The sequence below is a fragment of the Chelon labrosus genome (genome assembly GCF_963514085.1).
Source record: "Chelon labrosus genome assembly, chromosome: 12".
In the NCBI taxonomy this organism is placed as follows: domain Eukaryota; kingdom Metazoa; phylum Chordata; class Actinopteri; order Mugiliformes; family Mugilidae; genus Chelon; species Chelon labrosus.
In genome coordinates this window covers 8,319,590-8,339,390 of record NC_140345.1, presented here as the reverse complement: position 1 = coordinate 8,339,390, position 19,801 = coordinate 8,319,590, and the positions used below count along the sequence as shown (strand labels likewise).

At 41.2% G+C, this 19,801-nt stretch overlaps 2 protein-coding genes across 2 annotated transcripts; both read right to left on the bottom strand.

Annotated features, from left to right (window-relative positions):
- Positions 1–35: 35 nt before the first annotated feature.
- abhd16a (abhydrolase domain containing 16A, phospholipase) lies at positions 36–7,675 on the bottom strand. The gene is made up of 20 exons (XM_084556828.1): positions 7,421–7,675; positions 6,815–6,871; positions 6,662–6,728; positions 5,777–5,863; positions 5,434–5,519; positions 5,205–5,278; positions 4,943–5,050; positions 4,708–4,822; positions 4,523–4,624; positions 4,362–4,425; positions 4,213–4,262; positions 3,782–3,905; positions 3,561–3,665; positions 3,414–3,477; positions 3,191–3,247; positions 1,881–1,943; positions 1,685–1,761; positions 1,456–1,554; positions 1,299–1,345; positions 36–683 (listed from the first exon to the last, which is right to left on the bottom strand). The coding sequence occupies exons 1-20, from the start codon at positions 7,520–7,522 to the stop codon at positions 600–602; spliced, it is 1,632 nt and encodes a 543-aa protein (XP_084412954.1). The 5' UTR covers positions 7,523–7,675; the 3' UTR covers positions 36–599.
- Positions 7,676–7,836: 161 nt separating this feature from the next.
- On the bottom strand, positions 7,837–17,961 carry g6fl (g6f-like). Its single transcript, XM_084556829.1, has 11 exons — positions 17,477–17,961; positions 16,433–16,765; positions 15,357–15,617; positions 15,015–15,050; positions 14,406–14,741; positions 12,282–12,530; positions 9,263–9,385; positions 8,994–9,067; positions 8,685–8,711; positions 8,276–8,322; positions 7,837–7,969 (listed from the first exon to the last, which is right to left on the bottom strand). Exons 1-11 carry the CDS (start codon positions 17,547–17,549, stop codon positions 7,948–7,950), a joined length of 1,581 nt encoding a protein of 526 aa, XP_084412955.1. The 5' UTR covers positions 17,550–17,961; the 3' UTR covers positions 7,837–7,947.
- Between the last annotated feature and the right edge of the window lie 1,840 nt (positions 17,962–19,801).

Genomic DNA, 19,801 nt, shown 5'->3' with positions numbered 1-19,801 from the left:
CACTTATCTCATAATGAACAAAAGAATCAAATCCCTTATGTGAATTTTTTTATTTAGCATACTTAATAGAACATTTAAGATCATTGCTTTAGGATACAGCTTTGTTCTGAAAGATGGTGCCCGCAGGAAATAAATGAACCTTAACAGCTTCAGTACTTTGGCTGCATTTTTAAAGATTAAAATTCTGCCAACATTCTTTTTTTATCTATTAGATGAAAGTGTGTTTGTACTTACAGTTGCTTTACAAATACAGCCAAAGAGGGAACAATGGAAGGAGTGAGTAATGGCTTGAGCATTTTCCTTAAAATGCGTCCTTTCCTTTTTTTTGAAGGGAACACTGAAAAGTATAACTAAACACAAAATTAAAAGAAAATATCTATTGTATTTTACAAGTTTCAGGCTGGCAGAGTGTGACAATTGAACCAGATCTTTCCAAATACCACCACACCAACACTATACGTGACAATAAATCTGTCTTAGAAAACCATCTGGAACAAAATCTCGTTACAATCACACCATGCCAGGAACACACTCTGACCACAGGCCATCCAAATCCTTTGCCGTTCGTTTTTTCCCTCATCCGTCCGTCCCTCCCTCCTCTACAGTCTCCAGGGTGAGTGGAACTCACTGGCGGGGAGAGGAGTGCAGTGTGTTGTTTCAAAGTTTCGCATGTACTTCCGTGCCTTGGAGAGAGAAGACAGTGGGGATGGAGGAGGAATGGAGAATGAGAGGTGTGGGAGGGCAATGAACAAAAAGTGCAGAACTTGATTATATTAGGTTCGGTCTATCAGGCTCAGTGCCTTACAAATCTCTCCCATCTCTTAAGGGTTTACACAGGAGGTGAATAAAGCCTCATTTAGAAGGCATTACCCGGGGAGGAAAAGCATAGCATTAGCTGTAATTGATGGCACTCCTCTTGTTTGATGTTAAATGACTTCAATAAGCTGAGTGCGGTGAAATATATTACACCAGTCAACCTGAGAGCACAGGTGAGCTGGTTACTATGGCGACCAGGAAAGTGTTCCTTGGTGGTAATGATGTCTGTGAATAGCTGTGATATGCTGTTTTGGAGTGTGTGAGAGAAGGGGGAAGGTAAGCCATCGTTCAACAAGAGGAGGTTTATCAAAGAAAAATAAATTAGACTCTGACTATAAGTGGTTATGAGGAAGAGAATGTCTAAAGAACACACCTTGGACTGATTAGATAAAGACAACAAGTTGTTGCCCTTTAAACTAGACAGACATACAACTGTGAACACTGATGTTGAGTATGTAGATAACAGCAGATTACTTCCTTACCAAGAAGAGAGCCAGCTGCCGCCTTCCCTCTAGTGTCATATCCTCACCTGGAAACAGGTGGATGGCAAAACATCACATGGGGTAATACATGCATGTTCGTGGGAAGTACAGTGTGTCCTTTATTTGCTTAGTAAATGTGAAAGGAGCCAGGGCTTACCCACGCTCCATGGAAACAAAACATCTCTGTCTGACTGATAGGACTGCAGCACAGACACACACCAGTCATCGTCCACTTCATAGCCACTGTACACAGATGCTGCAGAGCAAGAGTGAGATGACAAAGAGTTTATCACAAGTACAACTGTTCAAAATATAGACAAAATGTACCAAGTTTAATTATATTTATTTATGTTAGCTTTACTTCATCATCTCCAAACTACACCCACCTTCTTCTAAGGGACTGGAGGCTCCCAGCCATTGTCTGACAACTCTAATCCCTTCATCTGTCATGATTTTGGGGTATCTGGCCAAGAAAACAACATTACCGCTTACATATGCATCACTCAACAAGTCCAAACACATGGTGTGGTATTCTTTCAGTGATATTACTGAAGTTAAGTATTTGAGGATGAGGAGACCAACCTGAATTGTAGCAGTTTGAGCAGGAGGTCGTTGCCTCTGTTGGACATGACGTCCTCTGGACCCCTGTCATAGAATATCAAACATACAGTTAGTTAATGTGGAGGATTTATTTCTCCATGGCACAATGGTGATGAATAGAATTCCATTTGATGGGTTCACAGATTCAAAAATGACAATGTCTTCTTACTGGGAACAGTGTTTGGACAGTTTTTATTGGAAGTACTTTGTACCAAAACAGTGTCGCCTTAAAACATGTTTACAGCATGTTGACTATTATTCCACAGGGACACAGATTTTTTTGATGTCGATTTTGCTGCAAGAACCACAAATGAAATTCTAGTTATCTTCAATGCAAACTGAAGATAACTAGGGCTTGGCAAGAAATGTCCACTTCTGTAAACGAGTAGCCTTTTTTTTTTTATTTTAGGAATAATACAAGGAGAGCACATGACTGCACATGTGTCCACTACTAAGATAAGAAGTTTTTATTGTCATTCTCTGGTACAAAACAATGAGCCGAGTTCAGCAGCTCTCTGGTTCAGCAGCATTAAAAATGAAAACTATAGCAGCAACACACGAGAAAATCTGTAATATACACCAGAGAAAGCACACAGTAGCACACACGAACAGCGGCGAATTGTATGTCACTGTAATAACAGTGGTGTACATCAGCTATGTCACAGAAGGATTAAGAGTAGTTGTCTATAAAGTGCAGGTGGACTACGGAGTATGGAGATACGGTCTCTGGAGGAGAAGGCTGGGGGATTTAACAGTCGACTAGTGTGGCAAAAGAAATCTTTGAGACAGTTAATATTAAATTAGACAACCTAATATATGCAATTCTAGACACTGCAAATCAAGGAAATGCTGGATGTAATTTCATGATTGGGGTGAACCTAATCCTTAACAGAGCTGCTGATTTAGTAACAGTACTATGGAAGTGCTGGGCTGTTTCACATGTGTGAACAGGTGTTGGGTAAGTGCGTACGGTGCAGCTTTGATGTGTGGTGCATTACTAGAAAACAGCATTTAGAATCAACTCAACCTTCTTTGAATGAAATAAACAAAAACTGAAAGACTGAATGGATCCATGTCGACATCAGATTCCATATGTAGGCAGGAGATTACTTAAAAGTAGTTTTTCACCTTCTAAGCCAATCAACATTTTTATAATCTTAAGACTACATTATAATGTACACTCACATAACAATTAGCATTCATTAAGCATATATCTGTCATTTGGGGCTTACACAACAGAAAACGATTTATTTTTTATAGTTGTTGGCTGGCAGGTTTTAGTGGAGACTTACGTTGTGGTGATGATCTCATCTCTTGTTCTTCTGATTAGCAGGACTGGTCCCTGGTATCTAGAGGAAGAGAAGCAGCTGTGTTACTCATCAACTACGTCACTATGCACAATGCAAACCGCTCTAGTTTCATTATTGCTTGCACTGTATTGTAAAATGTTTACTGATTCAGACGTTTACTTTCCACAATTTAGGTTTTTTTAAATAATCTGACCGTTCTACTCACTTGAGAAGCTGCTCTGCGTTGTTAAGGTTCATGTATTGCCTTACAGTGTGCTGCACCAACGGTCCTGGAAAGAGGCAGAGATACTTAGGTTGCTGGAACAAAACTGTCTGCTGAAAGTTAATTTAATTTTTAACACATAGGACTCACTCCAGCTGTCTGGCATGACCTTGAGGGCCAGAGGCAAGAGGTCATCAAAGGACGCATCCAACACTACTGATTGGATCTCTGGGTATGACATGACGGCCCAAGTTGCTGAGAAAGGAAATAGAAGAGAGGAACAAAAATGAAAACAAGACAAGCAGGAGGAACATAAAAGTCACGCTTGGCATAAAAAGTGCAGACTGTGTATTGTTCTTGTCTAAGTCTACCTGTGAATCCTCCGATGGACCAGGCATACACAACAATGTCGCTGAGCTGGAAGCCAAGTTTGTGAATTGCAAACTGGATCACAACGTCCATCGCATTGGCCTCATTCTGGGGAAAAGGAACTCCCTGGCCGAAAGACAGAAGTAAAGAAAATAAGTTCATGCATTATTAAACTAATACTAACCCTAAATCCACTTACAAAGCCATGAATGTTAAACCAGATTTACATTCCTCCGACTGATTTTATCAATACTGGGAGTGTACATGGCCTGTTGTGCAATACTGTTCAACTGAAACCAGAATTTCCACACTCTTTTATTCCTCTTTCACGGTTTGGTTGAACTGAATAACTGAATGAACAAAGCATTCGTACATTGTATACTGACTCTGGTTTAGCTTTAAGTGTAGTACAAACCCAGACAACACTGCTTACCGTACTTCCTCCAAAGCCAGGGTGGTTCCAGCCCAGAACAGAGTACCCACCTACAGCACAATACATGATTGAACAATAACCGAAATACAACAGTGTCAGATGAACAAGAACTCCGAGCCTCTGCACAAAATTTAAATGGTATTCCTCACCTTCCAGTGGAGTGTTCATGCAGCCCACCTCATAAAAGCCTGCATTTCCCTCACAGCAGATGACCTGAGGTAGAATTTGAGAATCAGCTGTAACCAATGTGTTTTGTTGAACGCGGAACAAACCAGAGGCATAAAAACAACAAATCATTGCAGAAAGTTACCAGAGTTTGTCCATTCTCTCCTCCATCTCTCCTTCGATCCACAAACATTGTGTCAATCTCATTACCGTCGCAGGCCACCAGTTTGTTCCTCTGGCCTTCAAACTGTGACAAAGTGTGGAAAAGGTGATTAAGGTTAATGTCTATTAATTATTAAATATAAGTGTTACGTGAGCTATTGTTTTTACCTCTTCTATTAGTCTGGCCTGCCCTTGCTGCAGCATGGGTCTCATTGCTTTCTGCAGCAAACCCACAGAGCCAGGATAGAGCATCCTCCTCCCAAATGAATGGGCAATGAGAAAACTAGAGAGAAAGACAAGACTGTGGCTTAACAGGCAGCAGAAGAGACAGTATTTTTTTTGAAAGGGGAAGGTGCCCTCTAATATCTGTGTGCATTCTGTTAGCGTGATACTATTCACAAACCTGATGATGTGACATGGCAACGTGCGCACAGAGTTGAGGACACTGTCCGCTGCCCCTCTCAATCTGGGTTCTGGCTTCAGCAGAGAAACACCAGCCTTGGAAAGTTTCCTGTCAGGTAAGGCACATAGCATTTAACAACCCGTGGCTATATTTATCCAGGGTACTTCACAGAGCTTTGAATGCATGTATTTACTGACTCTAATGTGAATAATACTGCAGTGAACATTTCAAATGGAAATTTAGTACAAAAGTGAAGACTTACGGACTGCTCACTTCTGTCCAGTTGAAATCCGATGGCCAATGCGAGAAATCAAAGTTGTAGCACCGGAGTTTTTTCTATATGAAAAAATAATAATTGACTTATGTTCAAGGTTTTCTTTAGTATGACTACTCAAATGTCAAATTAGTCATTGCCACCTGGCCTTTATTCACAAACCATTACAGTCCTAATTGAAACATTGAGTGCCTGCCTTGCGCTACCATGATCTCACCTTGTTTTCTGGTATGTGATCGTTCTTAGTTTCTTCAAGAATTGAGATGAACTGAAGGTACTCAGAATTCCTCCATCTACCCCACCCTTGATAAAAAAAATGAAGAGGGAGAAGGAAATCAGAAACAGAAAAAAATATACACGGAGTCCATGTGAAACATAAAAAAAACCTTCTGGTGCAAAGCCTCAAGGGCGTATTTAGTATGCTTTGTGGGTGCAGACCTTGTTCAGCTGTGTCAGTAATCTTATTGGTATGCAGCATATACAGCATATGTCATAATAACTAAAGATGAATGAACTGAAGAAGTCTTTGCCTGCAAGTTCGTTAAAATCAGTAGCCTCACCTCTAAGACAGGCCACACCTAGAAGGCACACCAACACGGTTCCCACATATTGGCTCACCGGAACCAACTTACTGCTGCAGATGTAGCCTAAAAATGAACAAAGTAAAAATGACAAAGACATCGTCACCACCCTCACGTCTCTGTGCCAGACACAAGGCTCATTAACAGGCACCGATAACAAGATTTACAGTATAACAACTGCCCTGCAACCATGTGCATAAATCAATATCAGTAGCTCAAATATACACTAAAGAGTAACACACAACCCTGAGCAATTCATGTCTACTGATGCACAGACTTAGTGGATGATTCTTGTTCAAAGCAATTTACCGTGGGCAAAACTAAAACATTTCTACTACACTTTCCTCAGAATATTTCTGGAAATTTATAAACATAACATTGTAACATTATTCCATTAAGATATTATTTCACTTCAGTAAGTATGTATCAGTTAAATTAACACCGAGATCTTGTTAAGTCTTTGTTTTTTAAGAACTGCAACAGAAATTATGATTTATCACAACTTAAGTGTCAGCTAGCATTTGCTTCCAATTTATCTGCCAATCATTTTCTCAAGTAACTTTGCAGAGTTGTAAACTTAAATCTTTACAATAGAAGTTAATACCAGAGAATGTAAAGGAGTTATCCAAATATATATAAGATTTGTCCCGTCCATTTGGACCATATGTAATTTGGATCCACAAACTCACAAGGAATAGTGAGCCTTGCTCAAGGGTACCTCAGCTGTTAATGCTAAGACTTCTTTAACCACTAAGCCACATCTGTCCCCAGCTAATATATCAGCTCTGATCACAACTATAGAAAACAGTGGACAAGAGGTAAGTCTCTTCTTGTTTCCAATCAAGTATAATTCATACAACTTGCCTTTCCTGTAAAGATAGCACAGGAGAAGAGGAGAGGTGTAGTAGGACAGGGACCACAGTGTTGAAGCCTGAAGGGAGAACATATGCACATTAATTACTTAAATCTCCATTTTTCTTCTCCAATAATATCGATTTAATATAATATCATACTGACCCAACCAAGAATGCTGTCAGTGTGTTTTTCCAGACTCCTGGGTTGGTAGTTCCATCCCTGGCAAAAATAAATATTGTTCCTATCATGAGCATTGCTGCTAGCATTTGTCTTTCAGACTGATTAGCTAACGTTAGCTTAGCTAGTAGCAGTATCGCTCAAATGGTCTTTGTATATTCCTACAAAGTATCGACTTTAAAATAGCTACGTTGAAGTTTAATGCATTTGTTTTGGTTATGTTTTCTGTTGAGTTTTTAATCTTTTTTTCCTTCTTGTCTTGGCAAACTTCCGTCTCACCTGCTTCCCAGCTAGCGTTAGCAGAAGCAGGTTAATGCAATTGCAACAAGCCTCAGTTTCAATGTACAGTTCGACTGACTGATACTGTGACAGTCAAACGAAAAGACATGTCCTTGTGCGGTTGTCAATTCATTCATTCATTTACTAACTGTCGTCCCGGTTATTTAGCGAAGTGACAGTTTCCATCAATAACAAACACGAGACACTTCCGGGCCGCAGGCGGAGCTAAATGGTAGCGGAGAGATTAAATGTCGCTCAGTTTTCGGACTCGGTTGTTTTAAAACAAATGCAAAATATTTTAGTCATCCATACCCTCCTACCCAACCTGGGTTCAGGTCGGGACTGTTCCGGTGAACAGTGAATTCGCTGCAGATGAGGACCTAAAACACAGCGGAGCCACATCCAACCGGCCATTCTTCCACTACGGCAACTACGGGAACCGTTACTGACCAGAAAGTACAAAACGCGAAATCAAAATCTGATGGAAGGGAAATGGAGAAAAACAACACGCCAGGCAAAAACTTTATTTAGAGATGTCTGTACTCAGTTACAGCATAAGCATTAAAATACAGTTTAACATAAAATAAAATAAACTTGTGAAAAGACGATATAGTATATTAACACACATAGCCAGTTTTAGAGCGTTATAAGAAAATGTTCACTTTTCATAACTTACAAAGAGCAACAGCTTATGAAATCAAACAAAACATTTAAATCATTCCAGTACATTCAAGTCCAAACTCTGACATTCAGTTGTTTTCTGTTTATAAAGGCCTTCTGTTGCAGCTGGAAACTGAGCGGATGTGACAGCCGGATGAGGATGAGATGTGGGTAGGTGATCAGCTCTGACACTGCTCGTATCTGAAGACAGGGCGCAAAGACAAACCTTCACACAAAAAACTCCCATCCCCTAGTCTCTTTTATTCTTCCTTAAACACAAACACAGGCAGCCCACGCAATAACAACACACGGCCGAAGAAGCGCTGCCTGTCATCGTATGGCGTGATATTATGCCACAATGTCAGAGTGATGTTCAGGCCAGTGTGATTGGTGAGTGTGAGAAGAATGTGTTGGGCAGATGAGTGACAGTGTAGACGCACATATAAACACACACACACACATACACAGCTCCTCATACACGCAGGTGATGCAACTCTTTTTGCTTACCGCTCCAGTTCCTTATAGACATCATCCTCCCCTCTTGGCTTCAAATCCTGGCAAAAAGAAAAAATGTCAAAAAAAGGAGAGCGATAGAGTGAATGGGACAGTAAAGAGAAGGATAAAGACAGGTACTGTGGCTGGATTTATGCACCTCTGGTGTGTAATGAGATTGATTTGTTAATACCACTAATGTAAGGGCGACAGATGATAGGGAATGGTTTTATCTGAGATAGGGCTGATAGATTGGAGGGGAGTACAGCAAGTGTGAAGGAAGACATATCTGCTGACAGCACAGGGAGGGTGCAATAGAGAGATGAGACTGTATGCACTGGTGGATGTGTGTATTACAGCTCCTCTCACAGACACATATGCACCATGCCTGGTTGTGTGCACTGGGGACAACACAATAACTCACCATGTAGACTGAACCCTGGGGAGGAGCCTGTTGGGAAGGGAGGAGATAGCAGAAAACAGGTTTAATGAACAACAAGTGACAGAGAGGGAGGGACAGTTGAAATCAGAGGAAACAGAAACGGAGGAGGGAAGCCTAACATACCGAGTACGCTACAGAGACAAGACGGGAAAGGGGAGGGGAGGTTGAGAAAAAAAAAAGAAAATAAGGAGAGAAAGAATGTAAAATATCAGAGGGAACACGAGACAGTGGAGAAGATGAGAGCAAAACCATGAAGGACATTTACTTATTGAAAATGTCTGAATTGATCACCTGTCTGATATCCTCAGGATTCTCATAGATGTTTTCTGTTTCACCCGACTGGACTGACAGAGACTGCTCAATGCCTGAGTGCAGAAAGATAGTTACCAATACAGTCTAACACACACACTCAGATGCAGCGGGGTGGAGAAGGTGGGGGCAGATTCATTACAACAACCCCAGAGGATGTCACGGCCCGCATCACTCAGTGGCAGCCGACAGGGGCCAAAGATGGACGGAACACGGAAAGCTGTCAAAAAAGAAAACGCCGGAAGACTCACCACGATCAGAAATGTGTTTCTGTCTCCATAGCAACACACCGGCAGCTGCAGCAACCAGGGGCACCAGGAGTAATAAAGCAGAGAGAGACGAGAGCGGGGGGGTGGTGGTGTCACTGACACTCTCTACAAAAAAAAAGTGAGAGAGAAAAGAGCATGAATGTTTGCAAGAACAGAGCTAATATAAAACGCGTAGACATATGAGTTTGTGTGGCTGAATGACATAAAGGCTACCCAGAAAGTTATTGCCTTTTGATCTACAATTTCCTCTTTTGTTCAAGACATAAAGGGTCAACCAATTCTTTACTTGAACACGTTGAGCTGTAATCTAAGACGTGTTGCAGTTACGATTTCCTCAACATGTTACATGAATTTGCATCATACTGCTGTCAGTCACAAACAATGGGTGCAGTGAAAGAAGGAGAAAATCCAGGCTCCGTCAGACAGACTGAATAGTCTGTACACCAGCTTAGTAGACATTGATCTGACAGACCTTCAATCTGGACAGTAAAGCCTGTCAATTTGAAATGTTGACAAGAGGAATAAAGGGAGCAGTATCAAGGAGACCAGATGCTGTCAGATCATTAGGCAAAACCTCAGCATATGCCACCTCCACCCCCATACAGAGTAGTCTTTGCAAATCCTTATTATTCCATGCCTAAATGTCAAAATATGTAAGTATATGGAGTAGGTAAAGTCTGCTTTTCTTTTCTCTCCTTTGAAATCTGATTCCAGTAATCAACTGCCCCTAGAGAGCCAACGTAAAAACAGCAGTCTCAGCCAACTCCAGTCACTGTAGTACTGAAAAACAGGTGGATAGAAGGCACAGGCATGATTATCACAAACATTACGTAAGCCCGCCATTAGCTCACTGTTGTTCTAGTCAAATTCTGTGGGAAGAGCACATGCGTGAGATCAAACTTGTCAGGTTTGTTTGCATAATGAGGATGACATAGGGCTTGCAAAACACAGCCGCGGGGCAACATGGGAAGGAGGAGGGAGGTGCCTGTTTCCACAGCGATTCTGTAATTTAGTGTACCTGAGCAAATGTTTTGGCGCTCCCTGCTCTCCGTTCATGGAGCGTATAGTAATCTGTGATGCTTCGGATTACACAAAAGAACCCCAATGTGCAAAATGTTACTATCTAACTGCAGAAACCTACTTTTTGTGCACTGTGTAATCATCATCATTTATTAACAATTCCTAGAGTACATTTCTGTACCATTTAAGGTTATCTGATGGGCAGCTGCCTGGCAAAAGTGAAGTTCACATCTCCATAAATTTGTTTTAAAAAGGATTAGGCCTCCGGCTTCATCCCTGCCCTGGGGTCGCAGCTTTTAGCCAGCGTCAAAATAATCAATCATTATGTGCTGTGCAAGGTGTAATTGATGGGTGAGTATGTGCAGAGGCTGCTAATGGAATATTGTGGTGAGAGCTGACCCCAAGACTGACCTGCGCTGTTCTCCATGCCAGCTTTAACGCTTGAATTATGGTAATTGAGTGGAGTAAAGTGAGGCACAAATGCTCCCGGACTCTCACTACCACATCTTCCCTTTCTCTCATTCAGTGAAGTCCTTTTACTTTTTTGGTGTCTTCCTCTGTCTTTCTTACATCTTTTCACTATTGGCACTTATTCCCCACCTTGTCTGTTTCATCTCTAATGCGAAAGTGGGTGATTTATATCATTGCAACACCAGAGAAGAGGGCTGATAGGAGGTAAACCAAAGAACTGCTTGAATGCATTGCAAGTGATGAACAAACTGAGGCAAATGTTTGCAGATAATGCCTGACATTTTAAGTATTTTGTGTGCTACTGAACCAATTGATTGGTTTACCTGTGAAAGAAATTCTATAATACAGTTTTGTTTTGAACAACTCATACTCTACTTTCAGATTTGGCAGAGCATTATAAATCAGAAAATGATAAATATGATTTATTATAGCTGTTGCTTGGCGAACCAAAAACAACTTTCACTTTAAGTTCCCTCTTCGAGATAGCCCTGTGCAAAAATCCCACTATCTTTGGATGCCTACCATCCAGAAAAACTATTCAGAAAACTTTAACTGTCAGTGCTTACCGTCATATTATTCATTATTAACCATGATTTTTTTCTCTGTCTTGCACTATTGCAGTGTTTGTGCAGCCTGACACTTCTCAAAAATATAAATGTAGGTCATCCAGCTCTCACATTGTTTGAACTTCTTACTCCGCTCAATCTAAATTCCCAATGACACACCAGAAAAATGCAGCACTTGTCACTCACTACACAAAAATAAATATATTTAAATATATTTTGCCAATTCCAACCTCTCCAATCGGACAAAAATCTTACTGCTTCTTTCCCCCTCCTAGTCTGCATCGCCCTCGTTTTCTTTCCTCATTCTACATTATTCTTGTGGCCATACCATCAGTGTGCATTATGATGAGCTCTGGGCCCCTCAGTCCAAGTGATGTATTGGGGTATGGAGAGTGAACTCATTTCTGCTAAGGGATCCATTCAACTGCCATATCCTCCTGTGCTCCCCCACAGCCACCAATACAATAAGCTTGAATAATTTAGTTTTTGTGCGGAGAGATGTCCTAAGGTCCTGTTTTCTTATATTCGCATATCAGCAGGGTGAGTGTGATGGGGAAAGCGATAGATTTTTGTTTTTATATTTTTAATATTTCTGTATGAGAAGAAGCGGAAAAATGTGGTTATTCCTTTGGATAGTATCACAACTTCTTGTTACATAGACATCTTAACCTTTGACCTCTTTGGTTGCAGTAGGAAAGCATAACATATGGTATCTGTCAGAAGCTTTCTCCTCTGTAAACCACAGCCTGCCTGGCAGATGAATTGACCTGAGGTTGGCTTGAGTACACCACAGAACGCTTCATGGAACACACATCTGAGAATTATCCACACTCATGGTTCATTATCTCCACCAAGTTGACAGGAAGTCTGCCAGGACTCCTGTGCTAGTGATATGATATGGCGGATAAAGACCAATCTTTGACATACTACACAATCTTACCCACCGTTGGGAGGCAGCGTGACAGTTGCCCGGACGAAATCCCCATTTTTCATACGTAAGGTGCAGGTGTAGTTGCCGGCTACGTCTGGGGTGAGAGGTAAGGGCAGAACGGTGGTGATCTTGCCAGGGCCGCTGCTTTGCATTTGCAATCGCCGACTCTTATTGTGGTGTTTCCAATCTGCACTTTGAACCTGGGACCGCTCCTTGTAAAGGCAGTCCAACTCCAGCTTTGAGGGATAAGGTCTGGTTTTAACTGTGGAAGTGATATACAGCAATGGTGAGAGGGGAGCACGGGAAGACACAGGAGGGTTAATGATAAAGAAGGATAACAAGAAATCAGAAGGAAGGATGAGAGAAAAGTCAGTCAGAGGGGAAATGAAAAGAGAGAGTCAGAAGGAGAGTTAAGGGGTGGTTAAAGGGTGTTGTGTGAATATAGAAAAGGGCAAGGACAGATAGAGAGTAATGAGGTAAAGGGAAAGTGATATGAAAAACAAAGAACAATTCAGAGAGAGGTCAAAATAATGTATATTCATTAAAGTGATTTGTTGCTAATGCATTGGTTGACTGTGACTGATGCTTAGTGTCTCATCAAACTGAAATGAGAATCCATCTGGGTGTAATCAAGCTCCACAGACCACCCCACACACACACACAAACACACACACATTTCAGCCTTGATTAGTGTGATCAGTGTGGGCCACCTACAGCCTTGGTGGGAGGGCAGCAGGTATAATCATACATAATGATACTCATAATGAGGTGGGGTAAAAATATATGCGTCACATGATCGGTGTGTGGGTGGATGTGGATGTGCATGCGTAGGGGAAACAGATCGGGTGATGACAGTGACAGTGACAGATCAACTGGTCACGTCTGGGCAGATGTGATGGATGCCAGTGGGACTGTGATTAGTAAAGCCTTCCAAGGCCACCATGACAGGACATTGTATGTGTCTGTGTGCGTACTAGCTTTTGTGCGTGTGTGGGCAAATGTGTGCATCTGCGAAGAGCGAAAACTACCGAAGGCTCGCTCATAAAAATCCACAGGTACACTGCTCAATTTCTGCTTAATCGTATGTATGAATAAAAGTGAGTGTTCCTTTTCATGAGCAGCCACAATGTGAATGTTTTTGTTAAATAATGTGACATTTCACCAATGGCTGTTGGAAATTCTTTTCATTTATTGTGCACAGTCACAGCTGATGATCTGTAAGAACAACGCGCAAGTAAGAATTCAATGTGTCATACTGAGACACTAGACCTCTGGTCACAGGGAACTCCTTCTATTCACTGTGCCACACATTGCCCCTTTTTTCTCATGTGTGTGCTGTGTGTTAGCGTGGAGGCGTGGAATTAGGTCCGCTTATAAAAAACCTGAAGCAAGCTAATTGGCTAATGTTACATCCAGCCTGGCTAATGGAAAAAAAAAAAAAAAAGCAAAACAAACAAAAAAATACATTTAACACATTATATTTCGTGCATAAATATAAATGTAATAGTTGTGTTTTTTAGGGAAATATGCTTTCTAAAACAATTTCTTGGAGAACAACATCAGGGCGCAATGATTTTCACAAGATCACAGTGAGGTTGCCTGGCAACCAGCAACAATTTTTTTCAAGATAGCAGTAACCAGCTGAAAATCGTGGTTTGCTTTTTTTCTATATTGGTTTGGTGTGTGTAACTAAAGTGTGATCACTAGTTAGTTGGCATGGCTTTACTGTTCCATCTTTGCCCATGTAACTCTCAGTAAGAAACAAATTAGCATATTTTCCTAAATGTCAAAGTATTCCTCTAAAATAAACTACAGATGAGTGATACATCATAGAAAAAAGACAAATTAAGCGGATGAAGAAAGATAATAAATGCAGATGCCTCCAGCCATTACATGAGAGGTCACTGAATGGTTTGATGAGTACGAACATGATGTGAGTGAGTCATGTGTTATGGCCTTTGCGGGATCTCAGTCCAACTATACACCTCAATATTTTATTATCTAAAGACTAAATAAGAAAAGGATTTTTAGAAAAATGACATTATTTTTCCTCATAAATGCTTTATCTCGGTTTTTGCTTTAATTCGTTGTTCATCTTTTATATCACACGTTAAGATAAAACCTTACTGATTTCTACCTTTCAGAACGGTGAGCAGGGTCCTCTGGCTAAAGACGTTGTCATTGAGGATCACTTCACAGACGTAGAGGCCGCCATCTTTCAACTCAGGGGTGAGCAGAAAGGAGAAGCTCCCAGCCTCTGCATTATAGGGTGGGCCAGCCAGTTTGAGTCTCTTGCTTTGCTCAGTCAGTGTGGTGGAACCCCTCCAGCGATCGTACTGGTACGCCAGTTTCATATTCGTACGCTTGGGCATGTCTGGGGGCAACCAATACAGCAGGACGTAGTCCCCCTGGACATTAGGACAGCTCAGGGGCAACGGTACCAGAGTCTGAGTGGCAGTACAGATCTGGGGACCTGCCGGCAAAGGTGGAGTAGGACAGATATGAAGACAAGAATTGGCAAGAATTGACAGGGAATGCAGAGTAAAGAGTGAATGGAGAATGAGAGAGTAAACAGAATACAAAGAGAGTAGGGAAATGACGATACGGGAAAAATTCCTACAACAATGGGGATTACGGTCTTATGTGCAGAGAGTCACTTCTGCAGTTGGTCTTGCATTCTGCTCTGCCTGATTAGCAAGCTGCTGACATAGGACTTTCAGACTGCTTATGTTAGAATGTTACTTACTATGTGTTGTATTGGTGAATGAGGCCACTTTGTAAGCTACGGAGAGGAGGGAAGCAAGAAATAGCAGAAGGCAAATAATGAATAAAACATAGATGTAGAAACTATAATATTCACAGGAGAACTAGCTCGATTTTAACGCAGATCTAAAGTACATCTTTGAATCTTGAAACTGGCTTATAAAAGTAAATACTTTGAAGAACTGTAGCTACAGGACTCTTAAATAAATAATGCTGCTGCTGGAGTTTCTCGCATTGATCCCCACTTGCAGTATCAATAAAGGCAGCAACAAATCTTATCCATTCCTCAGAGTTTCTACATTTCTCTTCTTTCAGTCAGTCTTACCGTCAATGGTCACATTCACAACAAAAGCAGCGTAGCTGCTGTTATCCCTGGTGTGGACCATACAAACATAGGCACCGTTGTCACTGTTCTGGACCTGTGGCAGTTTGGCCACTGTGCCTGTGTTTTTTTTTTTTTCACTCTTCATGGAAATGTCGCCAGGTGCTTCCCAGGTGATTTTGGTGACGGCAACATCAGGAGTAACTCTGGCAGCCAGCCGCAGGGTGCTATGCTGAGGAATGGGTGTAGAGGGGAACACGCTGACTGGAGATGAAGAAGGAGACAGGAAATCAGCAGTAAAAGGAAAAGAATGCATTTTAACATTAACCAATTGTATGTTCAAGTCTAGTATTCGCATGTTAACATTAGTTACACAAGTGTCAATAGCCAAAGTATAAATACACAATGTAGCAGACAGATGCTGCATTTTAATGTCGTATCTGATTTAGCTGGAGCAAATTTAAATTGCATGTAAAATATTTGATGTAGAGTAAGAAACAACATAAATAAAGGTCCAAGATTTCCCTATGAAAAGTAGTGGAGTAGAATTATAAATGATGAAAGTAAAACAGAGATACTTATGTAAATGGAAGGCCCCTAAACTTGTACTTGTACAAAGTGCACCACTTTATTTGTCACTGCTACCGGAAACAGAAAATAAATGCTGTTGTGGCAAAGGTTATTTCTAATACATTCTTATTAATTTAACCATCAAGCAAATAATTAGATAATAATTAGGTGACATTTCATGAAAGCCTTGTATATAACTATGGAGCATTAGAAGACAAAGAAAAAGGCCAACTAGAAAGATCAAAAGTACACATCCCTAAAAAAGAGACAGCTAACTAAAAGCTCCCTTCCACTGGGAATATGAATCAGTGAGGAGTGTTTTTAGATATTGTCAAAAATGTCTGTAGGGGACATTTAACACTATAAACTAGATACTGGTGTACTGTCAGGTATGTTTTATAACGTATGATTCACAAATGAGAAAATATGAGATGTATGAAGTCGAGATGTTTCTGTTTGTTGCAGGTGGTGGAAGAATCTCATGTGCCATATAATCTGTTTTCTACTACCTTCAAGAATGGCCAGGAGGATGATCTTCTCCTTCAGTGTCTTCTCTTGTTGCTTTATTAAGCACGAGTAACAACCACTGTCCTCCACTTTGGGTTTTAAGGACAGTGAGAAAACGCCAGTGTCTTGAAAGTTAGGGTCAGACAATTGCATGGATGCCTTCGAACCACACCCAGAGAACTTTTTGCTGTCACTGGCTGAAAGAACTAGTTTCCACTCAGCTTCACCAAGTGACTTCACCATCCAGTTGATGGCCACAGCACCTCTTACTCCTGTGTCAGTACAGACCAAGGTGGTAGGCGCGTCCTGTCTGGCCACCACAACATCGTGCCAGTCTGAGGGTGAGAGAAGAAACGGTTAAGCATTTTAAAAGACATTAGCGCAGTGGTAAATAACGAAAATCTCACAACGGACCACAGTTCTAACATCTTCTACTTAAAATTGATGACTGTACTGTTCCACAAAACCCCCTTTTCTGTATAAATATGACTGCAGCTATAATGAGACCTCTGTGTTAACTCTACTTGCTATCTTCCAAAATTTCGGTCCTTTTAGTAAATTTCCTCTTTTTGTTTCCCCAGGCAGCAATTTTTTTGAGGAGATGGATGACAAAAGATTTCTTTGCCCTAAAAAGACATTGGAAGAAAACTACTTGATATTTCTAACACGGACAACTAAAGCATCATTTTGCCTTCAAATGAATTTGAAATACGTGAAATACAAGTCAGTAGATTTTGTTGTTCTCTTGGTGGTATGTTTTCTTTCAGTGTAGACCTGTGAATGTTGTTTTTGGACAAAGCCTCAAGGTAATTTTGGATGCAGCAAATGAAAGGAACAAAATTCATAAGATTACACAAGGAGATGTCATTGGCTGTCTCCTTTTCTTAATGCCTAAACTTTTTAAAAAACGAGCCCATGGGATGAAGAAGAACTTTCTTTATGCATGGCGTCATTCAGATTCAAAGATGAGGATTCATTCATTCTCTCTCCTCGGCTAGAACAGTTTCAAGTGTCACAGAAATATATTCACAGAAAGCGTTTCATACCTGTGATGCAGACGTGAGAGGAACATACCGCAATGGAAGAAGCAAGAATAAAGATGAGAAAGCCAGATGCCATCACACATTAAAGGGAAGAAAAAACACCCTGCACCAGTTTTCTCTGCAACACTGTGATCTTTAAGTGCGCTTTAGAGGTATTGTTCTGTGTCTTATGATATCGCTGATGTCCCTGACTGACATGTCAACAAGCTTGCTGGACATCGTTCAGCCCAACAGGATGTGGGGCAACCAGCACAAACACAATCAGCAGGAAATGGCCGTCATTATTCCTGATATGTATGTGTGTGCGTGAGGCAGATAAAGTACATACAGTGGCATTAACCATAATGTTAGCCTACAATGTTCTACACCACTTCTGAGCATGCAATTAGAAGGACAACCTCTGACTCTAACATTCAGTTTGACAAAAGGAATGAGCTTGTGTGCATCACAAAGTGTGTGTGAAACAGAGAAAATGATAAGAATAACAGAAAGTGAGGGAATGGGAGAGATGAAACAGCAAGAAATAAAGAGTTTGGGTTGGTGTGGGTGCATGGCAACCCCTAGGCTACATGTCTTTACATCCCATAAATGTCTTTAATTAAGCTAAAGGTATTATCAGCTCCTCTGAGCACTATTACAGATTTTCCATAATTACCATTGGGTGAATGGGGGCGGCAAGGAGAGATAGGGAAAGAGAGAGAGAGAGGGAGAGAAAGTAGATATGTATTGTGGGTGTCTAATGACAGGGAAAGAGAAAAACAAGGGAAAGCAGCACGAGGGAGAAATGTGGAAGGAGAGGTGCTCAGACAGAATGAGAAAACCCGCGAGCAGAAGTGTGAGAGAGTGTTACAGAGGAAAAGAGACAGTGTGACTTCAAAGAAGCCTGTGGCTGCTGACACGGAGCGTGGTACTGATCCTGTGCCCCCTCCTCCACGGGTAAATAATCACCATAAGCCTTGGCTCTGTCTAATGAATCCACTGCCAATGAGCTAATATCTGTTAACTGTGTGCTTCATTATCACTGCCACAAACCCCGGGAGAGCATGAGGATGGAGGACAGGATGAATAGTAGGAATAAGTGAAGGACGAGTGGACAAAGGAAATTGAATGACACGGGAAGAGGGAGAGAGAGAGGGAGAGAAGGAGGGGGCATGAGAAAGGGAAGGAAAGTGAAGTGTAAATGAAGGGATGGTGTAAGGGACGTGAGAATAAAGATGTGAGGTACTATATAAGTAAAATGGGTGGTAGCTGGAAAGTGGAAGATGTGAAGGCATGAAAAATGGATGAATGTGGGAAGAAAACGGGATGAAATTCTCCATTTGGTGACTACTTTCTTCAAAGCTTCTTATTCTACCATGAATGCATACGATTTAGTCATACCAGTGGTAGTATTGGTGGTCCCTGCACACTTTGTGCGAATGCGCCGGTCCTCCAACATTCGGTTACATGGCCGGAAGCCTGGCGCAAGTTAAAACATGCAACGCAAAGTACTGTCGGCATTTAAAAAGAGAGGAAATAAACGGAAACGCTCCTGACTCTTTGAAGACAAGGTCCAAACAAAATCATATTTTAACTACTAATTTGTTTTTTTTTTCTGGTGTGCTCAACAGTGTTTGACCTTTGATAGTTATCAGGATCTTCAGAATTTGCACCTCAGAAACGCAGTCTGGAAATAAGAGGCTGCCACTACAGGCAAATTGGGAAATTGAACAGAACAGAAGGAACCTGGCAGCACGGTTTAAACTGTGGGACTTACGGAGATGTAATTACATTGGCTGCAAAACACTTGGGTATAGGGATTAGACCTAAACCAGATAATGCCTTTGCTATGCTGGTATGCCCCCTGCTTCAAAGAGAAAATAGGGCAAAATGAATTGGAAGTTATTCAGAAGAAGAAGAAGAAGAAGAAAAAAAAACTAATCAACAGAGAGTCTGCTCTGCAAATAGATACATGAGAAGCCTTTTGATTTGATTTCGCTGACTGCCACTGGATTCGTTTCTTCCCGTTCATTAATGAATGTTTATTGATTTGGGCATCTGCTGTGCTGGAGTTTATTTGAGCTAATCTCACGCCTCTGTGCAAAAGCTAACAGCAGAGGGCGGAAGAATCATCTGCTTCCACGCACCTCGCCACCACTACATCAATAGTGTGTGACTTGGATGAATTGCGGAACTTTATGTTGTTTTTTTTTCGGGTTGAATGCATTTGATCTTTAGGTTGCAGACTATCAATCTGAGTGTAATATTATGTGCGCCTGCAGTGGCTGAAAATTGATCAAGATGACTCCGGAGACATAAGTGATCTGGTTGGATCTGAACTTGAAAGAT